This window comes from Haliotis rubra, unplaced genomic scaffold, assembly GCF_003918875.1.
Source record: "Haliotis rubra isolate DU_JTF1 unplaced genomic scaffold, ASM391887v1 Scf145, whole genome shotgun sequence".
Taxonomy (NCBI): domain Eukaryota; kingdom Metazoa; phylum Mollusca; class Gastropoda; order Lepetellida; family Haliotidae; genus Haliotis; species Haliotis rubra.
In genome coordinates, this window is record NW_025765392.1 from 1,137,934 (window position 1) to 1,152,698 (window position 14,765).

At 41.2% G+C, this 14,765-nt stretch overlaps 1 protein-coding gene across 1 annotated transcript; it reads right to left on the minus strand.

The window, feature by feature from the left end:
• Nucleotides 1-11,135: 11,135 nt before the first annotated feature.
• Nucleotides 11,136-13,194, minus strand: LOC124269458 (neuronal acetylcholine receptor subunit alpha-3-like). The gene has a single exon (XM_046704460.1). The coding sequence runs from the start codon at nucleotides 12,811-12,813 to the stop codon at nucleotides 11,584-11,586; it is 1,230 nt and encodes a 409-aa protein (XP_046560416.1). The 5' UTR covers nucleotides 12,814-13,194; the 3' UTR covers nucleotides 11,136-11,583.
• Nucleotides 13,195-14,765: the final 1,571 nt, after the last annotated feature.

The following is a 14,765-nucleotide window of genomic DNA, read 5'->3' on the forward strand; positions in this document are numbered from 1 at the left end:
ACATGGTTCAAGTGGTCTGAGTATAGTAACACTTCCATGATCATCATTACATTGTGTATGCTACTCGGGATTGAATTCATTCAGTAACAAACCACATGAAATATAACTTCATGCACGATGCTCACCCTCATTGTCATTGAGTAAAACATGGGATAAAGATGAGCTCTTGGAAAAGAACCCTACCTTGTGGTTAAACACCCCATGTTCATTGACTTTAGACATGACCACTTTACTGACTATAAAATACTATTGTCATACAGTACAAAACTTATTAGAATTTGTTGGACATAAACTGAGATAGTATGAGTTCGTCCGATGGTATACATGCATCATTCTTGTACACCGAAAACACCTGAAAATACCGAGATTGGTAACTCCAAATGTGGGGCATGTGTCTTTATAGTTAAGCATATGGGTCCTCACCTTTATGAAAGCAGGCCTGATTGCTGTCTGTGAAATAATGTGAAAAGGTATTTGAAAATAAACATCAGCTTTCAAGCAAAACTTTATTACCATAAGTCGACCAAACCATGTGTGCTGCCGGAGAGATGCTGGACTCAAACACAGTGCCATGAATCACGCCATCTTGACTCAAATGGATCGTTGAGGACGTTGCATCACCGTCCACCTTTCCCCAAACACTAACTTTGACCACTATTTGATACAAGTGATTAATACACATATCCACATGGTGAATGTGGAATCGAACACCAGACCCATGAACCCTGCTTATGCGCTTACGCTTGCGTCACCAAACGACCACTGTTAACGGACGTGGCGCTGCCCTGCGGGAAGAATAGGATAGAATGAGCCAAGCTGACATTTGACGTTTGATAAGGAGTATGTCTCGCCGTATTGTCTTAAAGCGGATTTATACGGTTTTAATGAGTGTGATGGACATCAAACCGCTTAATTGTCTTCTGACTTTCAATGACTAATGCAAATCACAATCAGATATCCCTGTTACACTCTTTCTGTAAACTATTTATCCCATTGAAGATATAAAATATCAATAGTTATATCAAAATCCCCTTATTGTTCAGTAGTATATTACCATCTAACTGGAATAACTTTAGAACGGCAGTTTGTACCAGGTGACATAGAGATGACCAAATCAATGGAGGGTATAGAGCGACATCATTTCAACTCGGTAGCTTTTGATTGCTTTACAATGGGGTGTATTGACGTAAGGCCGCAATTCTTCTATTCGTGAGTTACTGCAACTTCATCACCTATTGTTCTGCAGAAAGACGGGGCGGTGGGGTAGCCTAATGGTAAAAGCGTTGGCTCGTCACGCCGAAGACCCGGGTTCGAATCCCCACATGGGTACAATATGTGAAGCCCATTTCTGGTGTCCCCCGCCGTGATGTTGCTGGAATATTGCTAAAAGCGGCGTAAAACCAAACTCAGTCAGTCAGTCTGCAGAAAGACACCCCATGTGGACAGAGCTAAATTACATTTTACCCCGGACAGTGTTTGTACTCTGGAAAGTGAAAATCATAATTGATTTCCGTTACCTTTCCATACAGCCTACGAAAGTGTTAGCGTAATTGAGAGAAAGAATCACAAAATATGAAACCGTATCGTATTGACTCAACAAACACTACATCAAAGAGCTATGTTAACATAAAGGGTTGATATTCACTTATAATTGTACCATATTGTTACTTCTGTCACTGCTTCTAGTTACGATATGGCTGAAATATTGCCGATGTGACTTTAAATCTTAACTCACTCACTCTGTCACTGCTACAACAGTAAACAGAGCGGCGACACCGGGTGTTCGCGAAAGTGTGCTGTGCAAACCACCACACACCGACCCCAAACACGTAAAATTAGGCTCACACTAGAAACTATTGTGATCTCTGGGGTGTCAAATTTGGTAATGGCCACTTCCAAAGAGTTGGTGACCTTTTCTAAGGCCTTGAATAACGTATCCGTACCCTTTTGGCAACTGTTGTCTGGTGTTCTTTGATTGTCTTCACGCAGGAAGGTCCTCGGTTCTGCCTCAAACTTTGTGCACTTCAGATTAGCGTCAGTTAGAGTGAATTAGAAACCATACCAACAGACAAAGAGGACAGAATCAAAATGTAAACATCCCCTGTGCTCACCACAGCACCCCTAAGAACTAGCAGTCAAGTAGGCTGCGCATTGACTTTGTGAGAATAGCCTACTGGTGTTAACCGGATATATTTATTTCGTAACTAATCGACACAGCTAACTGGTCAATTTTAGATTGATAGTGGTTGTTTTGTCAAATATATACTAAGCAGCAAAAGAAACGTCAGTTTGGAATTTTCCTTCCCAGAAACGGATACCTGTAAACTAACTCATTTAATGTTTTGATTGAATATTTTTGACAACATCTCCAACTTTACCTGAGCAAAGACATTCCTTCTCAGACTCAGAATGGAACCCAGGAAATGGTATCAAAAACACAACCTGATCTCGGAGATGGTACGGTGTTCTCCATGTTTTTCATGCAACTCATGCTGCACGAGCTGTTCACAAGGACCAGCCCTATAAAATGCACCCCCAAACCTGGTTGAAACATTCACATTACAACGTCAGCAGGATGCCGCGACTCATGACAGCTCAGAGGATCCAGGGGGCGGTGGGGGTAGCCTAGTGGTTAAAGCGTTGGCTCGTCACGCCGAAGACCCGGGTTCGACTCCCCACATGGGTACAATATGTGAAGCCCATTTCTGGTGTCCCCTGCCTTGATGTTGCTGGAATATTGCTAAAAGCGGCGTAAAACCAAACTCAGTCAGTCAGTCAGTCAGAGGAACCAGGCTCTAGGAAGACATGAAGCTGGCCACACTGCACAAGCCGTTGCCAATCACTTCCAGGTCAACGTTCGGACCATCTACAGGCTGCAGCAACGTTTCCGGGCCACCAACACCACAAATGATCGAGCCCGTACTGGCAGACCAAGGGTGATCAGAAGACGACAAGACCGCCATGTTGTGCGACAGCATGTACAGAATCCCTTCATGCAGGCATCCGAAACAGCACGCAGACAGTGGGAACACACGGAACCAATCAGTACTGATACAGTACGCCGACGTCTCAACAGCGGGAAACTCCATTGCCATAGACCTTACTGTGGACCTATCCTCATCCCTCGTCATCGGTGTGAACGTCTACAGTTTGCCCTACCAAAACACCAAAACTGGCGATACAGGCAATGGAAAACTGTTCTGTCCACAGATGAGAGTCGGTACTGCGTATCAACTGCAGATGGCAGAACAAGAATATGGCGACGACGTGGCCAGCGTTACTCAGACCAATGTGTTATGGAAAGAGACTCATGGGGAGGTGCAAGCATCATGGTATGGGGTGGAATAGGCCTGAACCAGAGAGTGGGTCCTGTGGTGTTCCAGAACCTTGGTCCAGGGAGAGGAGACGGCATTTCGCATGTCACCGGAACAACATTTTCCAGCATGATAACACCCGGGCCCATACTGCCAGGGCTACACGGGACTTCCTACAGCGGAACGGTGTCAACATTATGCAGTGGCCAGCTCTTAGTCCTGATGTAAACCCAATTGAACACCTTTGGGATGAAATTCAGAGGAGACTGAATAATGTCATACCAAGGCCGAACACAGCCGATTTATTGCGCCAGGCCTTTCTCAGAGTGTGGTTCAAGGTGCCAATAGCCTTCATCAATCGATTGGTGCACTCCATGCAAAGACGCTGTGCTGCAGTTATTGCCGCTCGTGGTGGTCACACTAGACACTGAAGTCAAGGGTCTGAATGGACTGCAAACGTTCACGTAATGTCTTTGAATCGAGTTATTTATTGATATGTCAAGATATTGAACACAAAAACTGTTTTTGATCCGGTTATTATGTCCATTTCTGTAATGATTTGATTACTGTGCCCATCTAATTTTGAATTCGTACTGACGTTTTACTGCTGATTATATTAACGAAGAACACACAGACCTGTGAGTTTAGTTTAACGCCGCACTACGCAATATTCCAGCTATATGGCGGCGGTCTGTAAACAATCGAGTCTAGACCAGACTATCCAGTGACCAACATCATAAGCATTGATCTACGCAATTGGGATACCAGTCAGCGAGCCTGATGACCCGATCCCGTTGGTCGCCTCTCACGACAATCATGGGTTACTGAAGATCAATTCTAACCCCACAGGGTCCACAGTCCTGTGATATTTCACCTCAAACTGGATATTGGTTTAGGATATATTTTTGAATTACACATCACCATTCCGCATACAGAGTGACTGAGTTATTGTAAAACCCTGAATAGTTTGAAGGGAAAATCGTAGTTCCTAAGATGAACATACACAGGGCAAATTAAAGTGAGACATTTTGTGATTTCGTGTGAAACGTTACATTTGGGTCATTTTGGCTACTTTGAGGCTTAGTAATATAAGCTGACTAATTGACTTCCATCTGAGGTTGTCTACTCCTCCGACACGTGCAGATCTACACGCAAGCAGCATCACCAACACCGACAGCGTCATCTTCCTACGCCAACGTTGACGTCCCTGAGCGGCACCTCTTGAAAAACATACTGCATTCCACGTTTGATAGTTGAGACTGTGTAGAGAGAGACCAGTTTAGCAGTTGTGTTTGAACAGTCCGGGTGAATGATTCCTAAAAATAAATATACTCAACAATTCAAAGGGTATTGAGCTTTGATAAAACATTAACACAATGTGGCTCTTATTTGTCCTGTACTCACGGATATCAAGGTATTTCTACGCTAATGGAACTTCATCATTCACGCATAATGCATTTACTCACGAAATCGAATTCGTGTACACATCGATATTGATTGTTATATTGGATCATAGCCTCTGTCATTGATTATTGATATATCATACATTCACTTGTAACGTAAGGAATGCGGTTTGTTATATCGGCCATCGATAATGCTTTCAACCGGTTACGTGAAACATACTGTTTATAAATTGTGTTCGCCACTGCAGTACGAACATCCCGAAAGAGTTTAAAATCGACTAACATTTTTCTCCCCATAAACAAATGAATAACGGTTTATAGATCTTGTTCGTTTATGCAACTCTTACGGTGGCATTGTGTATGCTCTGTTTGGGCATTTCAAGCTTTGGGCACTATAGATTACAGATTATTTCAGTGTCATGGGTATTGGCAATTCATTCTGATCGTTGAAAGTGGTACAGGAAACTTATTATTGTATATAACACCGTACATAATATATGCCACGTGGTCTCCGTTATAGAGTGAATATTGTGTAACGCCGCGGACTGTTCAGTTCTTGCTGTATGACGTAAGTCTGCAGATAACTGACGACATGCATGGCAGATGACACCGAGAGGGTACTTTATTGCACTCGGTGTTCTGAATATCTTTATGAGATAATTCTGGTTATTTGAAACAGGTAAGTTGTGTAACCAAACAAGGTTATTCAAATATAGTGACTTAATAATGCCGAACTGTCTGTGGCCACCTCGTACTACATTCAAAAATGTCAACCAAACAAAACATTAGGTTTGTGGATAATCAAAATTCAATTTCTGTGTCCTGGGGATTAGTATTATATATCAATTGAATATTTTTAATCGTTTATTTTCATCTATAAAGTAGTCGTGACAGAGTTATCTCCCTTCTGTTTTGTTTACATCCGGCATTGTCTGCTAGATCTGTCATCATGGCTCACACTGTTTCCCCGTCCTGTGTGTATTAAATAAATCAAGGATTTTTTTGTAATTTTTGTATTTTTGGGTAATGTTTTGTACAATGTTTTGTTATCTCTATATTTACAATGTAAACAGCTGTCGTCAATAACCGGATTTTACGACAATCACATGACCACCATCGCATGTAAAACCCGCTTTTGATAGTAAAGATCTACTGTCCCGGAGTCTACAGCTGATCCTGCAGTATTCAGAGTAATTGTCTTGACACACCTTTACAGGTACCCACTATACAACTCCGTTAATTAGGATAACACATTTGAATTGCATTTGTGGGAATGGTTCTTATATAAAACGTATTGCATATATTATAATTTGGCAACAAACAACCCGGAATAATGCCTCGCTTGTCATATATTCGTTTCTTATGCTGTTGCTTCAAATATATAACTGTTACCATGATACGAGTATTAGAAGCTACCATATCCACTCAACACAATTGAAGTTGATGGAAGGAGGTTTCTGGAAGACATCTAGAGCAGGATGCATTGTTTGAGTTGCACATGTTATTGTTTACTGTTTCCCTTTGAAACATTACGGAAACGAATGTCAACTGTTACTGATAATATGTGCAATTTAGCAAATCCTCTGTTTTGAGCTATCACCTGGTGTTATCAGTGATTATAGTTATTGCTTCATAAACTATTTTACATCTATTTTGCCCTTTACACCAAATATAATCTGTTTTCTGAGGACAGTCAAAACTGGATTTCCTTTGCACTGATGTCTGTATATTTGTGTGAGTCGCTTTCGCAAGGTGAGCCTTCCTGATCAACTATGTGATCTTGAAAATAATATGTAACTGTGATAGTGGATGAGACGTCTTTGAAGAAGTCTTGATCCCCCTGAGAGACTGATGCAATGAGTTTCGGCCTGCATGTAGCAGTCCGTGGAGGGAGTATAGACTTATTACCGCCATAATTCTGATTGATTTCCCCGTAACATATACATGGTGGCATGTCAGCATGAATCAAGTCAGTGAGTGAGTGAGTTGGGTTTTACGCCGCTTTTAGCAATATTACAGCAATATCACGGCGGGGGACACCAGAAATGGGCTTCACACATTGTACCCATGTAGGGAATCGAACCCGGGTCTTTGGCGAGATGAGCGAACGCCTTAACTACTAAGTTACCCCTGCACCCATCATGCTGAATCAAGGCTGTGAGGAGAATCTGTGGGGTGTGCTCCACGTCACCAACGTTAGCAATGAGCTATCATTTAGATTGTAAACGGTTCACATTAAATAATGTGTGGGTATTATAGAATCACTAACTACGACAGACCATTTGCGAGGATGTCTTTGTGCAGTCTGGTTTAATGATCCCACATACATCAGAGGTAGTAAGTGATTACATGCTTATTTAGCTTTGACACTAAATTAACACTCCGAAGCTATAATCTGCCTTTCCATTAACGCCAACACAAACGATAGTTCATGTTCCTATTTTGAAAGTACCAAAACATGGTCTCAATCAATGACATTTGAAACTGTACTCAATCACCCTACTGAGTCATTTACCTAATGGCGGGTATTGCGAAAATTCATCACCACTCTTTGTCATCTTTTTGTCTTCTGGTTATTGGCATTTGCACTTAAACAAGTATTTTTCTGAAGAAATGGAATGTAATCCCGCGTGTATAGATCCATATTACAATTTACACTGAATAATCTCCCCGTGGTCAATAATATTCTCCTCCATGTATGTCAGTGTAAACATAATTACCCATGCAAGCACACACATAGAGAAAGTATGTTGTCTTTAACACGATTAAAACATGCCATGGCATAGCAACCCGCACCAACAATAATTACATAATTAGTCAGTGCATTGTAATTGGAGAATGACATGATATAGATGTAAACTCATTAACTCCGGTAGGCCTATTTCCAGATACTGCATCTGCAACCTGGCTCCAGCTGTGCCCAGTTCATATGTTAGTTCAACCTTGAGAAGCACTGCTACAAGCGATTGCATGAATAAATGCTATGTCTCATTAAGCTATATCTACACAACAAACATGTAAAGGTTCATTGTGAAGAAACAGTTTTTCAGACCTGATATAAGGACATAAAAAAAGGATGTGGCATAGTGCAAACACCGATGTTGCCTGTCTGACTAATATGACCTACTGCTCATTTTCAGAACTAAACTAGAGATGATCTGTATTGAGAAGCTATTTTATCTAAGAAAGGGATTGCTATGTTATCACTCTATCCTTATGAAACATAAGGGGGTTAGCGTGCATATTTTTTGCGATTCGCAAACTTGTTAAATTCCGGTACAAATTTACACTTTACCATGCAATCTCCCTGATAGTCGTTTTGCATAAACGCTACCAAATAGTATTTTACAGTGTTCCACAATCAGATGACACCAAACAATTCTACGAGTCATGGGAACTGAACAAAGGAGTGAACATGTGAACACGTCAACTCAGGGTCGACTCAGGGCCCAGACATACTCGGTCTCTGTTGTATTCAATTTGGAAAAGTCCAGATGTTTATTTTAAACATTTAAAATATTTACTGAGGTCTTAAATGCTGTAATCCTGGTCACAGAAACTAGCAGAATCAGTTATATGAATTCCGGAAAATCTTAAGAGAAAAACATTTTCAATTGTACCTCTAAACTTTTAAAACAGCAGTATTGAAATGTATGGCACTTACGACTATCGTAGCGCTAAGAGAGCTTCGAAAATCTAGGCCCAGGGCGTTTAGATATAGCATACAGGATTCAATGCTTTCAACCAATGAAATTATTTATTCACTCTTATGCATACACAGCTTATACACAGTGTTAATTTTTAGAGTGATGGTGGTGGTTGCACTAAATGCGTAAAAAGAAAGAATTAACAGAATTACGCTTCTTCACTGACATGCTTTATGAAAGTATTTTCCTAAATTACGCATTTAGACGAGTTTCCATGTGCGTGATGAGTAGTGCGCAGTGCGTAAACAATTCTTGATACTGAAATAGTAAAAGCTGTTGCCATGCACTCATGCTGGGTGCAGCGTAGTGCGTGACTTTGCTTACGCTCAAAAACGTGTTCGAATACGCATCACGCAGTTATATGAGAATTTATTGAAACACTTTGTTTCACAGTAACTAAGGAAAATGCAATAGGCCAGATACGTAACAAGCTGTAATACATACAGGATGAACGTATGTGCACTCATGAATGTTCAAACACTTCGGGTACGAGTCATTTCTAAGTTGAATTAAATTATTAACCACGAAAGTCAGAATTCAGTGTCAAACCAGCGAACAACAAAGACATGTTTTACAGTGATCAATTGTGTTCTAGAATTGGATAGGTTTAGACATTTAAAATTCACGGCAAAATATTTACCATGGCCGTACACTTTTGAATAACAGTAAAAGTTGAATGACAGTAGAATGATGATTGGCGTAGGAAACAAAACAGCAGTTGTAATAGCAATGAAGTAATATTTATGTTCCCCAAGTAGCAACAGTGGTCAAGCGTCCATACTGGATATCCAGGGTGGAAGAATTGTCTAAACACAACCACTGGTCTTGATGTAATGTGAGAGGACAGGAGCAAGCATGTGCCCCTTGTTTTATGTATATAGAACAAATCTTTTTCAGAACATTTTGTAACATACTGGATGTGACTACACCGGACACATTGAATGTGGCGTGATTTTTCAATCACGGAACAGTGTTTCACGTGTATTACATTGTGTCTTTTGACATTCAGTATATAGACTGTAATATTTAGACTGTGAGTTCTGGAAGGTACTTCAAGCGCGTCAACCGCATGGGCGTTTTCTGCTTAATCTAGTCCAGAACATGTTGGAATATTCAACAACAGTTACACTATATATAGAAGTGCGCTTTGCCTCTAGCATCTCACATTTCATCTCACCGGCGTTACAAGAAGACCAGGAGTCGTGTGACTGTTGCAGCCTGGTGAATAGTACCACTATTGTCTGCAGACAACGCTCTTCTGTTATACTGATTCAGGGTTTGCAACTCTATTTTAAACTTCCAGTGTCACTCACTCACTCTACAAAGCCTCTCGCATCTCACATTTCATCTCACGTTACAAGAAGACCAGAAGTCGTGTGACGATCGCTTGGATTCTCAGCTTATGTCTATTGTAGAAGTTTGACGACTGTTGCAGCCAGGTGAATAGCACCACCATTGCTGCTGTCAACGCTTTTCTTGTGTACTGCTTCTGCATTTTCAACTCTGTTTTGCATTATGTTTCTGTTATTCCTTTGTAGTGGTTTGTATTGATTTGTAAACTTGGTAAATTTTAGAATACAATTGTTAATTGCATCGAATTCATTTGCATTTTGTTTGTTTCACACCAAGTTCTTTTGCTGAAAACATTCCAGTTAAATTATAGATTCAACTTGGCAATCAACACGTAACAACATCAATGCTGTTCTTCCTCGGGGCGGTGGGGTAGCCAAGTGGTTAAAGCGTTGGCTCGTCACGCCGAAGACCCGGGTTCGAATCCCCACATGGGTACAATGTGTGAAGCCCATTTCTGGTGTCCCCCCGCCCTGATGTTGCTGGAATATTGCTAAAAGCGGCGTAAAACCAAACTCAGTCAGTCAGTCTTCCTCATTCCTCTTGCATTCATGTCTAAATAGAGAGAAGTAGCACACCACTGCACTCTACTGAATCGTCACTTATACACTGTAGTACAAATACAATACTTTTGTCAAATGTAACACTGCCACATACGATTGTTGAATTTCATTTGTGGGGCGTTCTCCGTGCCTGAATTCAGAATATTGTCGCAGATTCGGAGGAAATAGGTGTTATCAAAGTGGTGTCTAAACCACAGGTACAGACTGTCAGAAACTGTCCCATCTCTCACGATCACAATGCATACATGGGCAAACAACTCTAATGGTACTATTATTAAAACAAGTATGCAAATCGCCATTCGCTTCCTCCGTTAGCTTCCGGGTTAGATTTGTTATTAAGTAACCCATGCTTGTCGTGAGAGGCTACTAACGGGATCGGATGGTCAGGCTTGCTGAGTTGGTTGACACATGTCATCGTATCCCAATTGCGTAGATCAATGCTCATGCTGTTGATCACTGGATTCCCTAGTCCAGACTCGATTATTTACAGGCCGCCGCCCTGTAGCGGGAATATTGCTGAGTGCGGCGTAAAACTAAACTCACTCACTCCTCCGTTGACTACGGTTCAACTATATTTGTGAAAGCAAATGATACTATTTAATAACTGTTTAATCATTTCAGGAAAAGTTAGTTACAGAGTATACGACATGCAGCAAATGATAAACTGAAACATTTGAAGTGTCTAATGAAATTCTAAATGTTTTCAGTTATTGCTTCTCCGGGAGGAGTGACAGCCGCAAGGTGACACTCATCAAGTAGTTTAATTCAAATTCCTGTTCTGTTAATCTGTAGATAAGGTCTCAATATATCACTGTACGACTGGTTGGCCCGTGGGGGACTGTTACAACGTCGGATGGCTGTGTCGCTGTACAGACAATGATGACGTTTCCGGGGGCCCATGTGCAAGACGTCCACGCGCCAAAACGCCAAGAAAGATGAACACGAGTGGCCCAGGTTCAAGGCTGCAGTAACCACAACTCAGACTCTCACAGGACCTTGTCGTATCCACCGCAACACAGTCAGGGATCGCTAACGTCATTGCGAGATACGATTACGTCGTACCGACAAATGACCTATCTTGACGCAACGTATCGGGGAAATTGTCAAAGGTTGTGCCTAAATCATGTCCGTCAAGCTCGGTTGTGGTGGATGTTGCTTCAAAATACCCTTGAATGTTAATTCAGTACAACAGTTACAGATAGTTTGAGACTTTATCATACTGGCAGAAAGTCATGAGAAGATTCCTTTATTGTGTTATATGGACGAGGAATCCCACAGACACAACCATCCAAAGAACCGTGAATATAACCATACACAGAGAGTCAGCAGTTACACAGTACCCAACAGAAATACTCCGACCTTCCAGAACCTTTCCAGTTGGATTCCCACTGCCGGCCGAACCATTGGTTTTGGAATCCAGATGAACCTGGTCCATGACCCTGCGTCTACTTCCTGGAAATGGTACGGAGCAAAAACGCGGTATCATGAACAATGCCGATTGTGGATTTTTCTTGTTGACCTTCGCAGGATCTTTCATGACGATGAAGATGGTGGTGACCACGGACAGAACGCTGATTCCAAGGAGACACGTTAGATACAGGGTGACCATTGGGATGTTGTCGGACGATTTGGGAAGTAGTTCACTCACGATGCTCATGAATACAGTCAGAGCGAGAAGGCACGTGATGGCATACGAAACCTTCTCGCCACAGTCACACGGAAGTGAGAAGACGAATATGTTGAGAAATGAAAGCACCACCACAGGAAGTATTACATTGAGGACAAAGAACATCGGACGCCTTTCAAGATCAATCGCAACGTAAAGGAATGAGAACCTTGATTCTACAACAAATCTTTCAGTAGTGTATGCTCTGGAAGCTGAAAGAATCCATTCTCCATTTTCTGTGTACTCTTGGGTGTTTGCAGTAATCAGTGATGAAACCATTTGCAGCCCGTTTGAATCATAGCTGACGGGTAGAAATCGGAACTGGCATGTCTGAACATCAAATGGAAATAACGTCAGATCTAACTTGCAGTCAGTAACAAAGTTTGCCCCAGGTAACCAAGTTACTCTGCCGTCGCTGTAAACTGTAATGGAGGATGTCTCGTCTTTGAAGACATCCCGATCCTCAACAGACACTGGTACGATGAGTTTCGGTCTCCATATGTCAGTCAGTGGAGGATGTATAGACTTTATGCCGCTATAATCCTCAGGATTCCAGGTGAGAAACTCGTCCCGCCATGTTAGATTCATCCACATGTTGCTGTGGAGGATCTGTCTGACCTGGTCTACTTCAGTTATGGCCACCAAGTTGAATCTGCTGTGAACGTCAACATGTTGACTCTGGTTGTATACTGGTCTGATTTTAGTGCTGTAGTTTCCAAACATGTCGCTATACAGTCTCTTCATCCCCTCAATACTGCCTGCTGCAGATCTACACAGGGCCAACAGCACCAGCACATACAGGAGCTTCATCTTCCTGTGTCCCCTTTGAATGTAATGAGGCACTGATCCTCACAGTTTTATTAAATCCTATCTACATTTCAAGTTTGTTAGCTTGCTGGCGTTAGAAAACCACCAGACACGTGAGAATAATTTGTTCAGTCTTGGTGGGTGATTGAACAAACAAGACAGATAGCCAAACAAATCAATGGCCATTAAACGCTTCGGCTTTTGTCATTCAGCAAGCTATGTTGATAATTAGACGGATATTCCAGCACTAATGGAACCTAAGCATCCCTGCACAATGCTTTTTCTCACGACATTGAATTAATGACATTGTTTACACATCGATACTGACGGATATAAAGGCTAGCATTATCCTTACAGGGATTACCAATACTTGATACGTTCCGAATTTGTAACACTGTGTATGAAATATGTTATAGGGTACAACGTTATGGTTTCGTCAGTTGTCCTCGTGAACAACATCATTTATCAACTGATGTTGCTGTCGTACAAACATCTCAAGTAAGTTGCTAACCAACAAACGTTTCATCTCAAGATTATGTCAATAAATCTTTATATTGTATATAGATAGTTGATATCCATCGGAGTACAGAAATGGCTGTCCAATTCAGGTCAAGTAAAGTTCTTACTGTTGACCCCAGTTATGGAGCGAATGTTTGTCTATGTGATGCATAGGTAAGTCTATCTGAATCACTGCAACACAGAGCCAGCAAATCGTACCGTCGGGCACAAGGACTTCATCATACAGATAATACATTGTATCCATGCAATCCTCTCATAACCTTTGTATATTCTGAGGATTGCATGGATACAATGACATTGTATTATGCACCCCCAAACTATACTGGTAACTACGAAAATTCCACGGCAAAATTGATAATGATGTTACACACATATTTCATTGTGCTTAATTGTGCGCCATAGCAACGTGTATTTTCGTTGAGCTGTCACATTGATTTACTGATACTGCAGATCGACGGAAGAAGGTATCTTTATCCAACACTACAGGAGGTTGAGTTTGCCCTCAAGAAGGTTGTCATATAGTTTCAAACCATGAATGACTACGTAACCATTTTGTAACGGTAAGCAAAGCATATCACCATAGGCAGTCAAACGTCCTGTGGACGTGATTGACAAACCATGGACAAACCATCACCTTCCAATACATACACGTGTTTCTCTATTTTGGCATCTCGTATTGTGTTTAAAAAAATGGATGTATTAGTTGTTTACACAGATACGGTGAGAACACGCCCTTTTTGACACAATTTATATCCACGTTGCATTATTGTCTTAACGTAAAGAGATTTATGATAAGAAACTGTATACTGCCCACAAGAGGAAAATGTGAAAACAGGGAATCACTATCAATATAAATATATACTAACGGGAAAGGTAACAGTGCATAAAATGAAAAAGCATCAAATCTATTTGAAAAGTATAAAAATAACTCTACATAAACATGCAGCAAGGCCCTTTGCATGAAAGTTGATTTCACGTATGGTGCGTGGCACTTGTACTTTGTGCATGATGTAATTACTCGCTTTTTGCATGCTTTTTGACGCCTGAAGTTCACACACCTGATATTAAGAAATGAGGAACAGTTTATTGTTCTCTAACCTATGAATGTTGTGGAAAACTTGGTAATTTCAACCTAAACTGGGATTCGAACCCACGCCCTCAGAGTCAGGCCCCTAATCGCCAGCACACAAAAGTACTAGAATCTGTGCTTTACTAAGAAAGTGTAATCCCAAATATAAGATAAGTTACATTTGACATTTGGATCTGAAATATGGGGTTTTCAGCGTATTGATTGTATTGAGAGAGTGCATCTTTTAGCCTGTAAAAAGTACCTCAATGTAAGCTCAAAGACACCTAACTGCATGGTATATGGCGAATGTGGCAGATTTCCTTTGTATATCAATTCTCACATAAGATGTTTAAAATATTGGTTTAAG

Bases quoted from the DNA above. Each gene is read 5' to 3' on its own strand.
- LOC124269458 (XM_046704460.1), bottom strand. From the start codon at position 12,813: ATGAAGCTCCTGTATGTGCTGGTGCTGTTGGCCCTGTGTAGATCTGCA.